The sequence below is a fragment of the Alosa pseudoharengus genome, unplaced genomic scaffold (genome assembly GCF_046254945.1).
Source record: "Alosa pseudoharengus isolate Yale_2024_CS ecotype anadromous, Long Island Sound unplaced genomic scaffold, YU_APseudo_1.1 YU_APseudo_1.1_scf_2, whole genome shotgun sequence".
NCBI lineage: Eukaryota > Metazoa > Chordata > Actinopteri > Clupeiformes > Clupeidae > Alosa > Alosa pseudoharengus.
Window position 1 is genome coordinate 17,927,935 of NW_027468663.1, and position 17,230 is coordinate 17,945,164.

The 17,230-nt window shown below is 40.9% G+C and overlaps 1 protein-coding gene across 2 annotated transcripts in view; it reads left to right on the top strand.

The window, feature by feature from the left end:
* galntl6 (polypeptide N-acetylgalactosaminyltransferase like 6) overlaps positions 1–17,230 on the top strand; it is a 152,772-nt gene that overhangs the window by 36,272 nt on the left and 99,270 nt on the right. For both annotated transcript variants that reach the window (XM_076295814.1, XM_076295813.1), the window contains 2 exons: positions 4,246–4,354; positions 9,114–9,252. In XM_076295814.1, the coding sequence (XP_076151929.1) occupies positions 4,246–4,354; positions 9,114–9,252 (248 nt within the window). The remainder of the gene's footprint in view (positions 1–4,245; positions 4,355–9,113; positions 9,253–17,230) is intronic.

Below are 17,230 nucleotides of genomic sequence, written 5' to 3' on the forward strand. Positions count from 1 at the left end.
CTTTCTTTTTTTCTATCTTTCTTTTTTTCTTTTTTTGCTGGCAAAAAGGACATATGCCTTTTTTCTCCTCCTGTGAACAGACATTGAAAACGAATACTTCTATCCGGCTATTTTTGTTGAAATCACTGCCTAAAACTAGGTTGCTCTCGCTGCAAAAACATTGAAGGACAAAACCATGCTTCGGCTTATTGAAAGAGGAAGCAAATCCAGGACAGCCCTGAATAAAAAATACTTTGAGTACCTCAGTCTCTGTAGTCAGTGGTGCACCTAAGTGTACACCTGTCAGCAACATCACCATTTTCTTTTTACGCAGACCTGTCTACAAGTATGTATGTACAAGGAGTTCCATGTATGGAAAGTGCTTTTTCCAAGGAAGACCTTGTATGTGTGGTCCGTTGTGATAGTGTTGGTGAGCCCCCATGGTAGGCCTCTCATTGCATACACTTTAAACATAATGAAGATGCAGGGGTACTTACAGTGCAATGCTCAATGTGCCATTAGGACTATGAGGCTTCAACTGCTTGTGCTGAAGAAACCATGCATCTCATACATCTTGATAGTGAAGCAATCATTTACTGTATTTGCAGGAAGTCTTCAATACCTACTCCTGTGCCTATTGGTCATTCATTAATATATCTCCTCTGTCTCTTCATTTATAACATTATTATTATTATTGTTATTATTTAAAAATATAACAATATAACACAACATGTTTATGTCTGGTACAACATGTAACAGAAACCAGAGGTGGGCTATTCACGCAACCAGCGTATCATTATTTCTCTGCACCATGTCCCATTTTCGAAGAAATCAAGCACCTACCATGTCAATGTAGCTCCATAGGTTTCAATTCCATCCAAGCGGTCTGCTTTCCCTGAAAAGTGGGCGGGGACGTGCAGCAAAGTTGTGCCGGCCATGTGTATGTAACGTGATCTCTGACCTCAGTGTAAGTCTGTATCTTCCTCTGTGGGAGAACCCTCTGAACACCCTCAAAGCTCCAGGGAAAAAATGGCAGGCTTTTTCTGAGCACAATTACAGTATGAAGTAGAACCGATTTTTGACCACATTATACTTGAGACCAATTTGTCAATGTTCATTCTGAAGATTAAAGTAACTGTGGCTTTTTGACAACGATTAAAATGATGTGTCTGACATTTATGAAACTTAAAGTACAGTTACACAATATCTAAGGCTCAATTAAAGGCTAAGACAATGTCACCTTGACAAGGGTGTGGAATTAACAACAGAACTTATTGTTGCAGTAGGTAGTTTGTAGAGTCATTTAAAAGAAAATGATGTGGGTGATAGAAAGCAGTTTGCCAATAGTAGGTCTACAAACAACTCATTTTAACATTATGTCTGCAAATCATAGGACTGTATCTAAGAACGGGGGTGTCAGCAAGATAATGGACATCATGCCATTTGGGTAGTAGAACATAATGTGTGTCATGATGTAAGAGCCTGCTCTGTGTTATGGTCATTATGTGCATTAGGTTCTACTACCCTGTCGTCCATCATGCCTTTTTGAGATCATCTTCCATTGATCACGTTCTAAAAGACAGTAGGAGCAAACAACGTAATGGGGGGAAAAAACAACATCATGGAACAGATCCTAGATAGGAACAACAGTGTAGAGGTGGTTAGTCCTAAGCACCATGGCTGGCATGTGATTTAGCATAATTACATAATTACATAATTTCACCAGCTCATCAAAGTCCAGTCTTCTTAACCAGCAACTTGGTGAATTTTGAGGCAGATCTGCTCTTCATCAAAAGGACCATGCTGTCATTTCTTTTGGAGGTAGGCCTACTTGAGTGTCTTAATTCCTGGGACACGCTGCAGAACGTTAATGACTGCGGATCCTGCCATTAAATTATTCAAGACCACGCACCACAGAACACTGCTGACTTTCCACAGACAACCCAGGGTCCTCTTCCAAATCCTGAATTGGCCAGCGTGCACAAACATAAACATATAATTACCTGGCTGCTGTAATCCACTCTTGCAACCATGAGATTCAAGGGTATTTATATTCACTTTTTGAAGTTTGTTTTTATTTGTTTTTATGTGTGTGTGAGAGAATGAATGACAGCATATGTATGAATGTATGCATATATGTAACTATATATGTATGTATGTATGTATGTATGTATGTATGTATGTATAAATGAATGTCTTCATGAGTATGTATGGGGGATGGGACAACATTTCTGTTTGTTACCGTGTACTCGTGCTTGTGTGTGTGTGTGTGTGTGTGTGTGTGTGTTGAGAGAGAGACTGTTTATGGTTGTATATGTGTTATGTTCAGTTTGAATTAAGAACAGTTTTGTGGATGTAAGTGATTGTTTGTGTGAGTGTGTGTATGTGTGTCTGTAAGTGTGCATGTTTGTGAGAGTGAAGACGGAAGTGGCTGTGTCCTTGTTAACACACAGCCCTGTCTTATCAAGCTGTAGTAGAATGGGTAATTACGGCATGTCCTGGAGACATCACCACATTTAACACTGGATAGACATTAGTAATAGTAGATTGCTTCAGGAGATTGTGTGGCCAATACACTCTGTTGCTTATTTAGTGGTTTACAGCCTTTAGCTCTTTTCAAAAAACCACATCTTTATTCCTTGCTCTCCTCTGCAGTAGGGTCTAGAAAAGTAAAGACTGAGCGCCTGAAACAGACCTGCTTGTACAGTGAATCTGGAAGGGTAGAACATAAATTACGTAAGGGATAATGTGTGTTAGATTGAGAAGCTGTTGTAGACTTCAGATAATTGTGCATGCTTAGAATGTCGATGCATAGAGTTGTGTGAAAGAGATGTAGCATTGTCAAGCCAACGTCCTTTCTGTGGGAATAGATCTTTTAACAACGGTGTTGATGAGGAATACTAGGTATAAAGAAAACAGCTTCACAGCATTTTCTAATCACTTCCTCCTAACAAAGATGGGTCTCTCTGCTTAAAGTGAGATGTTCGTGTCAATGTCAGAATGTTATTGAGGTCAGTGACTACCTCAGTCATACAGTAGCCCCTAGCCTCTGCCAGTTCATAGCATTAGGCTCCAGTGAAGTCTGCTGAGATTTCCTATGAGGTGACATTTTGACATTTCAAAAGGGATCATATTGTGCTGCTCTAGAGAGCATTTTTAGTTTTTAGCTTTTTAGTAATTTAGAAAAATGTCTGGGGGATATTAAGGTTGCAGGAGGATGGGATGCGGGTCCGTAATTGTAGCTCTGCTCCCGAGCAGCTCTCGGTGTCTGTTCTGGTGGATGACGGTGACCCTCTCCTGCTTGTGTATTTACTCTCCTCCATGTTTGCTTTGAACAGCAGTGGCCTGATGCCTGAGTTTGATAAGAGGCTCAAAATGCACCCAAATTAGCGTTTGGCAGTCGGACACTGGGCTGTTCTCAAAATCCTCAAAAGATGTCAAACCTGGAAGGGGGTATGCAGAGTGTGTCTGTTTTGGCTAATGACATTACACCACCCCCGTTTAAAGACACACACACACACACACACACACACACACACACACACACATAGTACAGTATAATCAGAGAGCGAGAGTCTCAATATATGCTATGTGTTTCTAAAGAAACGTTGGTTACATCTGCTTTTGTTAGAATGACTGTGATTATATTGAAAGATTGAGCATGTCCGTACTCTTTGCTGGTTTCACTCACAGCATTCATGACTTGGTTGAATTCTCTGTTGTAGCGTGTTCTTTAGAACACCAGTGTACTTATGATATTTGCGAACCTGTACCTGTGAAGTAGTTAAATTTTTTGACTCTAGGAAACTTGCTTGCACAGAACTTACACTTCCATATCAATTTGCCAAGTAAGTTTGTCATGAAGTTTAAAATGAACTGTCATGTTCTGACCGACTAACCACCGGACCAGCAGAAGTACAGAGGGTGGCGACACATGTCTGAAATAGTGTTGAGTACCGTTACACTACGTTGGAGCGTATGATCAAAGTGATTTACAAGGCGAAGGCTCAGCAGAATGCTGGAATATGGTACAGTATCTTGGCAACAGGAGTTAAGAAAATAACAACTGGGCTTTAGTCACAGCCACCATCCACTTAGAACCAGTAATGGCAGTTGATCCTGTTCTAAGAAAAGAAGAGTGTGTAGTGGAAAGAGGTTTCTTGTTTTGTTTTTATCTCCGTCCATGTCACTCACTCTCTTCAACTTGAAGTGAATAGGTCAGAATGGCATGGAATGACAATTATTGTTCCTCCTTCTCTTGTGTAGGGCTTCTCCCTGGGCATGAGTGATGGACACATCTACACGTGGACGGACGGCTTGAGGAGGATGGACTGGCATGACAACGAGAGCATCAGGAGGGACGAGCTTCGCGTTGGTATGTGCTGCCAGTCCGTACGAAGCAAAGCCAATCCAATACTTTTTCTATCCTTTCTATTATTTCATTCACAGCAGGCTGAAAGCTCACAGTTTCATAGTAATAGCCTACGCACACACACACACACACACACACACACACAATCACATCTCTCCAAGCAAAGGACACACTGACTGTCTTTTATGGGCAGCGCTTTAGGAAGCGCTGTGTCTTAGAGGATGTTGTTTTAGAGCCTGTGCCAGGCAGCCAGTTTAAATCACTAGGTGGCCCTCCACTGAAGAGTTTCATCGATCCATTTGAATTTACTATGTGTTAATAATGTTACAGTCGCAGGTTTTCCTGCTGTAAATTTTAGGCACATTAGGTGCTTGGAGGCAGGGGAGACAAATCACCCCGGAGATGCAGCTTAAGCATCTTATTATGGTCTGCTTTTTCACCAAGCGTGGCATTTCCCTGCCAAATGAGCAGAATGCATTAAAGTTCCGTTCCTAGATTTGCATTCCTCAGCCAAGGTCAGTGACAGACAAGCCATTAACACCCATACAACATTTCCCCATGTCCTAACACATCCGCAAAATAAATGACAGTGCCAGCAATCACTCTGGTATATCATTGCTGACAGAAATAAATTGCAAACTGTTTTGTACACGGCCATGTATTATGTGTGAAAAAAGCACAAAAGAGGATATCTAGATATATCTATCTCCGCATTCTCTCCCTGTGTAAACCAAAGATTCTAGAGCTCTGTTCTAGAATCTTTGGTGTAAACCTATTTGTGCGTTGCCTAGTAACCACAGCTGTATCTCCACACACCTGTCAGGTGATTCCACTGGGGCAACTGGGTTATAAACCTCCCCCCCCCCCCACACACACACACACTCTCTCTCTCTCTCACACACACACACACACACACACACACACACACACACACACACACACACACACACACTCACAGCCAATATTTTCAATTATCCAAATATCAGACGCATCACCAGTCAAGCTTTTAGCTTCCCACAAAGCTCAAGGCTGGAGATGAAACCAGCACAGGAGCGAAACAGAGAATGTTTCCCAATGGACCGGAGTTCCACTGTAGCAGGGATACACAGGAGCGTGTGTCATTAAAAGGGATCTCTTGCTGGAGTGAGAGGATCTCTTGTCTTTTGGGAAAACACGTAATTGTAAAACACATACACAACACTGAGTTCAAGTGTAGCTGGAGCGGGAAAAAAATGTATGGTAATGTATATACCGGTAACCTCGGTTCTCTGAACCTCTCTGCAGCTGTGGCCTACTGGTTAGTGCTACGGACTTGTAGGCACGGCCCTTGGGCAAGGCACCCCTCACTGCTCCCCGAGCGCCGCTGTTGTTGCAGGCAGCTCACTGCGCCAGGATTAGTGTGTGCTTCACCTCACTGTGTGTTCACTGTGTGCTGCTGAGTGTGTTTCACTAATTCACGGATTGGGATAAATGCAGAGACCAAATTTCCCTCACGGGATCAAAAGAGTATATATACTTATAGTTATACTTATACAAGATGTTAACCAATGGGAAGTCCACCTTTGGTGATGTCACTGATCGGAACTGATCTCCAATCACCAGTAAGATTTTTGCATGCACAGCCACATGGCACTCTTGCATTGTATTTCAGACAGTGGCCACACGTGGGAACTATATGGTATTACCAGAGAGCCGGCACGGCAATAGTTGGTTTCCATGCTAACTTCAGTAGATACCTCAACAACAAGTAGCTCCGGCATTATTGGTATTAATTGGATGAGCGCAATGGCAAAGTGCCAGCTCTGGTCAGTCTAACACGTATACGTGCTATGTAGACTGTGGAATAGATATAGCACAAATCAAGTTACTAGTGGTGGCAGGGCATACATTGCAGAGAGCCCTGATGTCTGTAGTTTGTATGCTTTGTATAGAAATTGCTTTCAGTTGACCGTGTATGAATGGATTACCCAAGTAAATGGAGTTTTTTTGCCACTTGCCCTTTTCATTACACATTGAGCACAGTTGTATGTTCATCCATTGGGGATTCTGTACAGCAACAACAACATCAACAAAAAACATAAATCGTGAATAAGAAAGAGCTGGTTTGAACCCACATTTGGCTAGCAGCTAATTTCCATGTGCAGTCCAGTGAGCCAGAGAATAGTCTACCCAGCATTCCTGTGTGGTGCCCAGAGAATAGTCTACCCAGCATTCCTGTGTGGTGCCCAGAGAATAGTCTACCCAGCATTCCTGTGTGGTGCCCAGAGGCTCTGTTGACCCATCTCTTCAGTCTCACTCTCACCTCTTTCTATTTCTCTCTCTCTCCCTCACTCTCTTTCCCTCTCTCATTCTCTCCTTCTCTCTCTCTCTCTCTCTCTCTCTCTCTCTCTCTCTCTCTCTCTCGCTCGCTCGCTCGATCGCTCGCTCTCTCTTTCTCTCCATCTCGCTTTCCCACACATACACCATCTGTTGGTGACAAATCTTATGATTGCCCGCACAGTGATAAAAGCTTTGTATTCATTTTTGATGAATCACAAACTAATTTTAGAGAGCAGGCGAACATGAATCTGTGCAAATGAATAATAGATTTCAGTCCTGTTATCTCATGCTGATTAGGCGTCTTGTTGTGTGAGAGGACGCCGTCCAAAATCCTGTGAATTGCTGGCCTGATTAAAGTTATTGCACATCTCCCCTCATGTGTATCTGTTGCAGCAGTCGAGCTGTAGGACTTTTATCATTTACCCTGTCGTTTTCACCCTAACAAGCTCAAAAGGTTGTATGGTTGACTTTGAGCTATTGCAGATGTTCCTTCATTGCACGACATTCAACACATGTGTGGTGTGTGTTGCTAATGGGTTGTATCACTCTTCATTATTCATTTGTCATGTACAATGTAACCTGAAACTTTTGTGAGCAGTCGAGTGACATGACTTTTCAAAGTTTATGTTATGTGTATGTTATGTCACCCTTATATGCTTAGAATAACATCAGGGTTAGTATGTGACATTCTACATGGAGTACCATTGTAATATAACTGAAACATAAGTGATCCTTTATAGATATTTCTAAGACTTTTCAATGTCATGTCAATCTAGGATGCACATATGTAACTGGCTTTGTTCACGGCCTAATGGCCAGTTATTGCAAAATAGTCATACTTCTTCTAGTGTTACTTTTATTACTTTTAACCTGTGCAATATTATGACATAAACTTCATGAACTGGTAGATTGGAATTTACTTCAATGGACAGTCCGTCAGCCCTTGGACAGTGCCTGTTATCCAGCATATAATTTGTTTATTGTAGGTGGAGATAACAGATGGGGAGGGCTCATAGTTTGTGTACAGATGTTGGTGTGGTGCCTGAGCAGTTTGGGCTGTTTTGTTTTTGTAACAACTTTCCGCTCCTGCTGCTTTTCAGAGGCACCGCAACTGGTCTGTGATGCAAATATTTAAGCGTGTTTGCTTAACCCTCCAGACTGTCATTATCTCTGAATCAAGCTGTTGCAGTGGCACTTTTCAAAGGCAAGAAAGCAAAACATTAATATTGAACGCTAACGTGTGGGAGTAACGGGAGAATAATGCTCACTCACTGACTTGTCTGTCTCCGTCTCTGTCTTCATCCATCTCTCTCTTTCTCTCTCTCTCTTTCTCTCTCTCTCTTTCTCTCTGGCTGGTCCTGATCCTGAGAGAGGATGCCCCATGGTGTGGGTGTTTGGTTGCTTTAATTATGCAGAGGCAAAAGATGGCTTTCTCTTCGTTACTCACAGAGGAGGCAGTGAGCGTGCTGGGCTCACAGAGGAGATAATCAGAGTAGTTATTTAGATTTCGCCAGCTGAAAAGGCAGAGGCGCGACAGCAGCGGCTGCTGAAGCTGCTGTCAGTCCGTCCTCATTAGTAGTGTGCGCAAAAGGCTGCAGCCACAGCACAATATGAAAACCTCATTATGACCAACATCAAAAAGAATGAAGGGATTAATGAAATTGACTGTGTTAAATTTGAGGGATGTAAGTGTACCTTGAAAGGAAAGTTTGTCCAATAAGGGAGACTTTTCTATTGTTTAAGACATTTGGTTGTTTGTGTTTTTTTACGATAATGAGAATCAATTCTCATTGTCTCACAGTTTCTTTTGTTTTGTTCTGTTTTGGAAACTTTTACTCTCAGATCAAAAGAAGTGTCTCACATCAAGAGCATTGTTGTCTATGCAGGGGTGGGTTTTGCACATCAGACAAAAAGATCTGTCAGACTGAATTAGCAGGATGTGTGTGATGGCTGGTTCATGGGTGTTCTCATACTTGTTTGTTTGTTAACAGATAACCCCAAGTGCTTCTCTTTCACTCTGTGCACAAACGCCCAGCCTCCAGCTACTTGGTGTATACAGTGCAGTAAAAACAACACAACAAAAACATGTACTCACAAACTATATGAGCTCATCCCATTGGTTTGTTTTGTCTCTGTCTGGTTTTGTGAAACCAGATAGAGTAATCAAGTTCACAAATAACTGTTGTGAATGATTGGTACTTCATAAGTAAGTAAGAGATAAACTAGTTTCTCAAAGTTCACATCTACACAGAGTGAGTGAAAATTAAGAAAACCTGATTTGATCAGGCCACTGTTATCCCCTCCAAGTTCAAGTTCAAGTTCAAGTGGTCTGATTATAACAAATACTGCACTTCTTAACGTGCAGTATTTCTTAAAAGGTAGGATGGAAGGTGGAGGGTTATGGTGAACGATGGTATAATGATTTCTTCTTTTTCTCCTGTAGGGAAAGGTGAGCATGGGAAGCCCTACCCTCTGACTGAGGATGAGTGTGATGACTCTGTGTACAAGGAGAACGGCTTCAACATCTACGTTAGCAACAACATTGCCCTGGACCGCTCTCTTCCAGACATCCGTCATCCCAAGTGAGTCTGGGCATGACTGAAACACAGGGCGGGATGATTATCACTTTACAAATGAGCCAGGTTGTATGTAGAGGCAAAGACAGTATGGACTGTTTTCCAAATTGTTAAATGAGAAATAGTATTCTGGCTATAAAATCTGGAAACCATTTGTTGTATCAGAGATAGAAGTTGTGGACTCAAACAAACAAGCTTTTGCCACTTACACTATTAGTATAAGTTACTCTTTGAAAATAATTATCTTATAAATGTGTATTCACAGTGATCTTCTGTCATATTACGATAGAGTGATGTTGTTTGTAGTTTTTGCAATCATCAGCTAAATGGCCAATTTGTTCAAAGTACAGCAGACAGAGGCAAGGCTAAGTAAAATATTTGTAGTGTTTTTTTTCCATCTTTTAAGTTGTAGTCCTGTGTGTATTTCATAATGTCAAAATAATTCCAAACCATAAATATTGGTAGCTGTCCCTCACATTGTATGAGTTAGTGTAGGAGAACAGCCGTGTACTGCTCACTGCTGTAATATTTCATACCAGAGTGACACATGACTTCACATACATATATGTACTTCATTAAGATCAAGTATAGACTGAATGCAATACGCACTGTGTATCTGAAAGTGATAAAACAGTGCATAATATCCCCGTTGGGAGCATGTACATGATAAAGTGATACTGTATGCCGATTAATCCATTAACAAAGTCCAATACTGCATGTCACTTGCTGCACTATATGATGAAATGTGTGCTAAATGCAATCACACGAGACATGCAGTGAATGTCATAACGTACACGGTGCTGTCCTCTGTGTGTGATTCAGAGAGGAGATAGATTTATAACATCAAAGATGTACTGCTGGCAGACTGCCCTGTAACTGGCTTATTTCATATCCAGCGTGGATATTCCACACAGGCTTTAAATGAGTTGTTTGATGGATTGGTCAGTAATAGCTCTCAGAAGGCCATCTATCCAGAGGTGATGTAGCCACATTCATCCTTACTTCTACACATCACAAATCCCTTGCTACTCACACATCTGTGGGTCAGAGTGGGTCAACGAAAGAGATGGTTCAGGGTTGTCATAGAGACATCAGTTAAAGATGATATCGTCATAGAGACATTAGATGTTTACGGACAGCACAGTTCTAGAAACAAAGCAAGTTAGAACACAGTTAACCTTAGAACTGGTTGTCACCTTGACTACTGCAATGCCCTTCTCGTAGACCTCCCAGTGTGCATAGTGAAACCTTTACAGATGGTCCCAAACATGCACGTCTAGTTTTCGGTCCACACAAAATGGCTGGTTACTCCACTGCTGATAAACCTCCACTGGTTAACCATGAACACCAGAATCAAACAGCGTGACATCTGAGTCTGCACCCATCCACCCATCTAAGCTTGATCAGTCTTACACGCTCTGATGAAGGAACTTTGTCTGTCATTGTTTTCCCTATCCATAAGGTCTCCTTGGTGGAAAGAACTACCAAATTCTATCAGAGATGGGGTATCCCTCTGTATCTTCAAGAACCTCTTGAAGACATATCTCTTAAGAGAGCATTTCCTCTTTTGACACCTCAAACACTAACTTGCACTTAACTGTGCATTTCTGCACTTGATCTTCATGGACTTTGTCCTTTTGAGAATGTGTTAGCACTCCAATTTATCCTTTTTTTTACAAGTAAGTGTTTCTCTCAAATGGGTAAGCGTAAAAGAATAAATGCATATGCCATTTTTCTACAGGGCAGCTGTTTTGAGTTTGTTTTGATTTGAGTTACGGGTTGTGCTGAAACCTCATGTGCATTCTCTCAGGATAAACGCAAAATGCTTTTAAATGTGGAGTTTTGTTCTTCTGCATGTCTCTGTGTGTGAGTGCACACCCCAAGTCTAGTTCCATGCAATGTATCTTAAGGCCTTGTTTAGGCAGTTAACTGTGTTGCAGTTCTGGGTGCTAATTCTAAATACAACCCCAAATCAGAAAAAAGTTGGGACGTTGTGTAAAATGAAAATGGAATGTGATAATCTGCAAATCTCGTAAACCCATATTTAGCTGAAAAATAGAAAATAAACAACATATCAAATTTGGCTATTTCATGGAAAATATACATTCATTTTTTATTTGATGCCAGGGTATGTTTAAAAAAAGGGACAGGGGCATGTTTACCACTGTGCTGCATCACCTCTTCATTTAACAACATCCTATAAATGTTTAGGAACTGAGAAGATCAGTTGCTAGAGTTTTGAGAATTCAATGTTTTCCCATTCCTGGCTGCTGGCCAGGCCTATCTCAAATTTCCCGTTTAACTCTTCTACATAGAATAGGCTATAATTGCGCAAACATTTCAAATCCAGACTTTAAAACGACAAGGCATGGACAGGCAAAATAGGCTATTACGCATAGGCTACAAACAATTTCCAAATCAGTTTCAGTAGCCTACGCTACGAGCTGGCCTAAGATCCGAAGTGGCAGACGGATAGGTTACATTACAACAGCAAGACAAAATATACACATTTGGACCAAATGTCCATTTATTCGTTTTTTTTTTTCAAACTGTAGAAATCAAATTATTAGGCTGTTTGCCTACAATCAAACGAGTAGAACACTTAGGATATGCTTTTGTGAAATTTTATAAAATATATAGAGAACGAAAAAAAAACTTTATTAACCGGTTTTGTGGATTTCAGAATAACGTTTCTGTTCCGGAACAGTTGAAGACCATTTTGTTTTCGTTTCCGTTTCCGCTCCTCGTAAAATTACGTTCGTTTTCGGTTTTCGTTTTCGTTCCTTGAACCGGTTCGGAGCCCTGCTGCAGATAAGCCATTTTAGCACCTAGACTCTTCCTCTACTGTTTAAATATGTGCAGAATTCATTTTGGCATTGTTTTTCTGAGATATTCAATGTCTTTCATTGAAAATGACAGTGTCTTGATGGCAGTTAATGTTGCTCAGAACTATTGTTCATCATTCATAATTGAATGTGCCTTGCCAGATGTGTAAGATGCCAATGTAATAATTTCCCATCAACGTAATAACTGTTGCCTACTGCCAACGTAATAACTGTTGCCTATTGCCAACGTAATAACCCAATTTCCCACCAATGTAATAATTATTACGTTTGCAGGAAGTTATTGCATTGGTGGGAAGGTGAAATAATTATTACATTAACTTCCCACCAATGTAATAAATCACTGATTTAGTGATATTATATCTGTCTTTCAGTTGTAAAGGTATAGTTGTCAACAAATGTCACCATCTAAACCATCTGATGACCATAAAACTTTGCCCCTCCCCCTTTACTTATACCTCTACTTATTATTCATCACCTTTACCAGGAGCCAAGCAAAGCTACATGGACACCCCTTGTGTTCTTTTGTTTCTATTTCACTTAATTGCAGTTTGTGGCAGCCCTAGAACCGTATAGTAAATCATTTTGAAATGTAGTATATTAATATAGACAGGTCCCAGACTCTTCTATTGATTTGTCATCCATTGTGTTTTTGCCTTACACATAGTTCAACACCTTCAGTGGGGGCCAAGCAGATTACTGCATAGGATATCATTGTCTTTCTTTAGTTATTTCATCACCTTTTTACTGGGGGCCAAGCAGTGTGAATGCACCCATTTTGTTTCTGTCTTCTTTTACTGGGGGCCAAGCAGTAAAGCTACACAGTGTTTCTGCTCTTCTGACTTATGTTTTGTTAATAAATCGAGGTGTCCCAATATACAGAATTAATGGACAAGGCGGAGGGAGAGGCAGAGCAGATCTTCTTGACTTTAAGGAGATATGTAAATTACCCCCAGAGCTTGAACGGCTAGATGATGGGACTGGCATAGAAGCCACACTCAGGAACAATGACCTGCCGATTAAAGTAAGACCAAACAAAGCTACAGCGACGGCGCAAATAATTAAAAACGGTGAAGGAAGCTGTGCCCATGCACCAATGGTCTGGTACAATTCACACAGAGCATTTTAGTCAAGGAAGATTTTACCCGACCCAAAACTAATTGCAACAGAAATATTTTTTGGTGTGGTGGAACATTGTTAAAATTGGCATCATTTGTGCATCTAGGTCAAAGGCCACAAATTGTACTTAAGGCAGTTATGGCAGAGTGAACAATATTGTACATGTGATATATGCTAATTAAGTCATTTTTTCCATAAAAGGATGTAACTTGGTACACAGTTTGGAGCTCTGAACATTTTCGGATATAAATCCATTATCAAAAACCCTAAAAGTCGCCAAGGTAACCAGGGCCGTATACAGTTTTGAAAATACCGAGGTCCAAAAACCAAGGATATCTGATGCACTAATGGACATTAAGTAGAGAGGGTGAAGGGAATAGGGGGTTGGCTATGGCCTCCAGGCTATGGCCTACAGGAACATACTGTAAAAAGAACCAATTTTGTTCTCATGTTAAGTTGTGATTGTTAGAAGACAGAATGCTGAGATGGTTGGACAATATGGGAGTCAGCAAAAGTGTTTTGAATAGCAGACATTGAAAAGAAGTTGCTGCAGTAGTCTTTGACTATTATTATTGAGTTTTGTTTTTTTTTCCAATGAATTTCTGTCAACGATTTCCAGGACACTTTGATCCGTCACCCACCTGCCACACCGCCCCCCCCCCCCCAAATGAGGTAGGCCGGACACAGTTTTCTGTGAATATCTCAAGAACTGTAGGGCCTAGGATGACCAACTCTCAAGGGGTGATGTCAACCCATCCCATATCCACTCATTTGAGCACGCCAAGGCGTAATCACAGATATCTTTGGCTGACATGTTCAAACTACACAAAATTTGAAGAGCATGATCATTATGACACCCTCTGAATGTATGCCAAGTTTCGTGGAATTCCGTTCATTGAGGGCCATATCAGTTACACACACACGCATGCGCACACACACACACACACACACACACACACACACACACACACGTGACAAATAAATCCCTGTTAACCCTTTTTAGGTCGGCTCAACCATTTGGTAGAGCACATTTTGACCCATTCTATTCTGTTAAAAATCAAACTGACTGTAATCTAACCTCATGCAGCCATTTCTACAACTCAGTTGCTACATAAAATTGCTAAATTTTTGTTGCACCAAAAAATTCCATTCATTTCAATTCATTCCACTACATTAGCGATCAATAGGCTACTCATGTAAAGAAACAATAAACATATCAAAGAAAAACGTCTGAGTTTCTAAAGTCATCTAATGGCCTCCTTACACCAAACAACTTTGACAAGATTTGGGAAAGATTCTTGAAAGATTGTAGTCTTTTAACTAATGCCCCCCATTCAAGCTTTACTCAAAAGACTAATCTTCCAAATCTTGCCAAAGTTGTTTGGTGTAAGGCACAGCAAACTCAGAATACTCAGGAATCTTTACTTTGAAAATAAGTGATAAGCAAAACTGCATGAACAACATGAACATCAGCAACAGCAAAGACCGACAAAGACTAAGGGAAGACAGAGGGCTTAAATACACAACGGATTGAGACACAGGCGAAGACACTATAATAATGGTTGTATATATTTAAGTAAATCATTTCATCAGTATCAAAAGTTAGAAATTGTATATGTTTTAAATGTACTTTTGTGTCAGTTGAACTTGTGTCTGGAGTTTTAAGTTTCGACGATAAGTCGAGCGACGAGTATGAATGAACAGGTATGATAAGGGATTAGATTCCAAAAATAATTCAGTGGAAATGCATGGATTCCAGTTGCTGCTAAGATATAAAACCCACACACCGACCTGTCAACCTATGACTATAGCATGTTCATTTCTCCAGTGTAACTTGCTCTATACCAGACCTAATGCAAAACATAAAAACATTTCCACATATATAAATACCCTGAAAATGAATGTTATTAGTTTTAGGGTTGAATTGAAAACGCATCTCATGCAACTGCTTTTGAAATGTTTTTGTCTTGCAAATTAATCTGAAGCCTCTGCACCGTCACAGCGCCATCGACTGGCCTGGCATATGCACTACAGTGCTTTCTGTTGGTTTCACCTCTTCGTGTGGATGCAAGTTTCTTTTTTTTACCGGTGTTATTAAAGGTGTGAAAGTGGTAAGAAAAAAATATTATTACATTTAAAACATGCTGATTTTGTGCACATTTTTATTATGTTGGTGGTTTATTACGTTGGTGGGAAGTTATTACATTGGTAGGTGTTATACAGTTGCCCTAATAATTAGTTGTGAACTATTTCTCTTTTTGTTGTCTTTATCTCTATCATTATACAACTTTTTCAGCATTTTGTCGCCACCATTTTTTTGTGTTGCTGGTATCAAATTCAAAATGAACGTATATTTTCCATGAAATAGTCAAATTTGTCACTTTCAACATTTGATATGTTGTCTATGTCCTTTTTGAAGCTAAATATGGGTTTATGAGATTATCACATTCTGTTTTTATTTTCATTTTAAACAACGTCCCAACTTTTTCTGATTTGAGGTTGTACAGTTGTGTTGACGTGAGACCGTGTGTGTGTGTGTGTGTGTGTGTGTGTGTGTGTGTGTGTGTGTGTGTGTGTGTGTGTGTGTGTGTGTGTGTGTGTTGGTTAATGTGTGAGTTAGTGAGTTTGTTACTGTGTTTGTTTGGTGTTGTATGCAGGAATATATGTATCACACTGTTTTCCACACATGAGTAAAAGGTGACAGATGAATCGATTTTGTGCACTGTAGTTGGTCCAAACTGGAAGCGCTCTAAATCCCTCCAGACTATGTGACAGTGGGTGATGGTGCAGTGCCATAATCAAGTGATGGCGCGTGCCGTACACTGTTTATTTACCGCCCCATAAATGCCTCCAGCTTGCCGTGCGTGCGATCTGTTACACCGTTTCAGAGGCGGCGGCAGCGCCTGAATCATCTGCTCAGTGGGAGCTGCCTCCGCAGTAATGAAGCTCGTTTCCCAGCGAAGGCTGTGCACGGTGGAGGCTGAGCGCTGTTTTGTTCGTGCCACATGTCTACTGCCTGATGAGGACGGGGGAAATGAGGAAGAAAACTGTGGGGTCAACATTTGTTTGTTGTGTCTAGGAATTGTAGCCCAATGAATGTAGGGATTACAATATATATATATATATTTATTTTTTTTTGAGTTGGGGTTTTTTGATGGTGTAGAAGTCCATTTTTCAGAACAGGGAGAGGCTACTCATGAGGCATGTGTGGATGATCAACCATAGGCAGAGGCGTCTGTTCAATCAAATGTGATACAAATGGACATTTCCTTATGTTTGCATTTTTTTAGGAAAACCCAATACCATATTCTGGTCTGGTCTGCCCAGAACAATGGTGTTCTCCAGTAAGGACATGTGCCACTAGCTCGCTATTTCTATGCAAATCGATGGGCCTTTTCTCCCAAGTGGTATTTCATAATGTGGTATTATCTGACAGGGCAGGAAACGTAGCTCTCTAGGTAGCATACCCTGGCATGCATCCAACACAAGTGCATGTGTAACACCAGACCAGCGCCACAGATGTTGCTGACACCATTTATTTATTAATTTACACCCCCCCAAAAAAATGATAAAGAAAAGATAAAGGGCAGGCCTCCTTGAGAGTGATCGCTCTACGGGGACCTATAAATAGGAGCGGCTTGTCAGGTTTCGTCGCTGTGTGAATTAGAACGACCAGTGTGAACTATAAAAAAAAAACTGAGGGAAAAAAACGCGAGGGTCTCACACCAATCACAGCTTTGTTGAGTTGCAATTAACATGCAGATTTCCCAATGGTTTATTAGGCAGCCGGGACAAAGGCAGCTCTTTAACTGATGATTTACGAGAGCGGTTAGGCTGGCTAGGCGCTCAGCGTGTGTGTGCGTTTTCAAGCAGACAGGGCTGCCTCACGCTTGCTTCCGTAATCCAGTATCTCTCAAGCGTGTGCAATCACAGTAGAACACAGGCCCATCACAGACAGTGATTTGCTGCTTCTGTCATCATCTGTGTTTCTGCAGGTGATGAACATATATATGTGTGTGTGT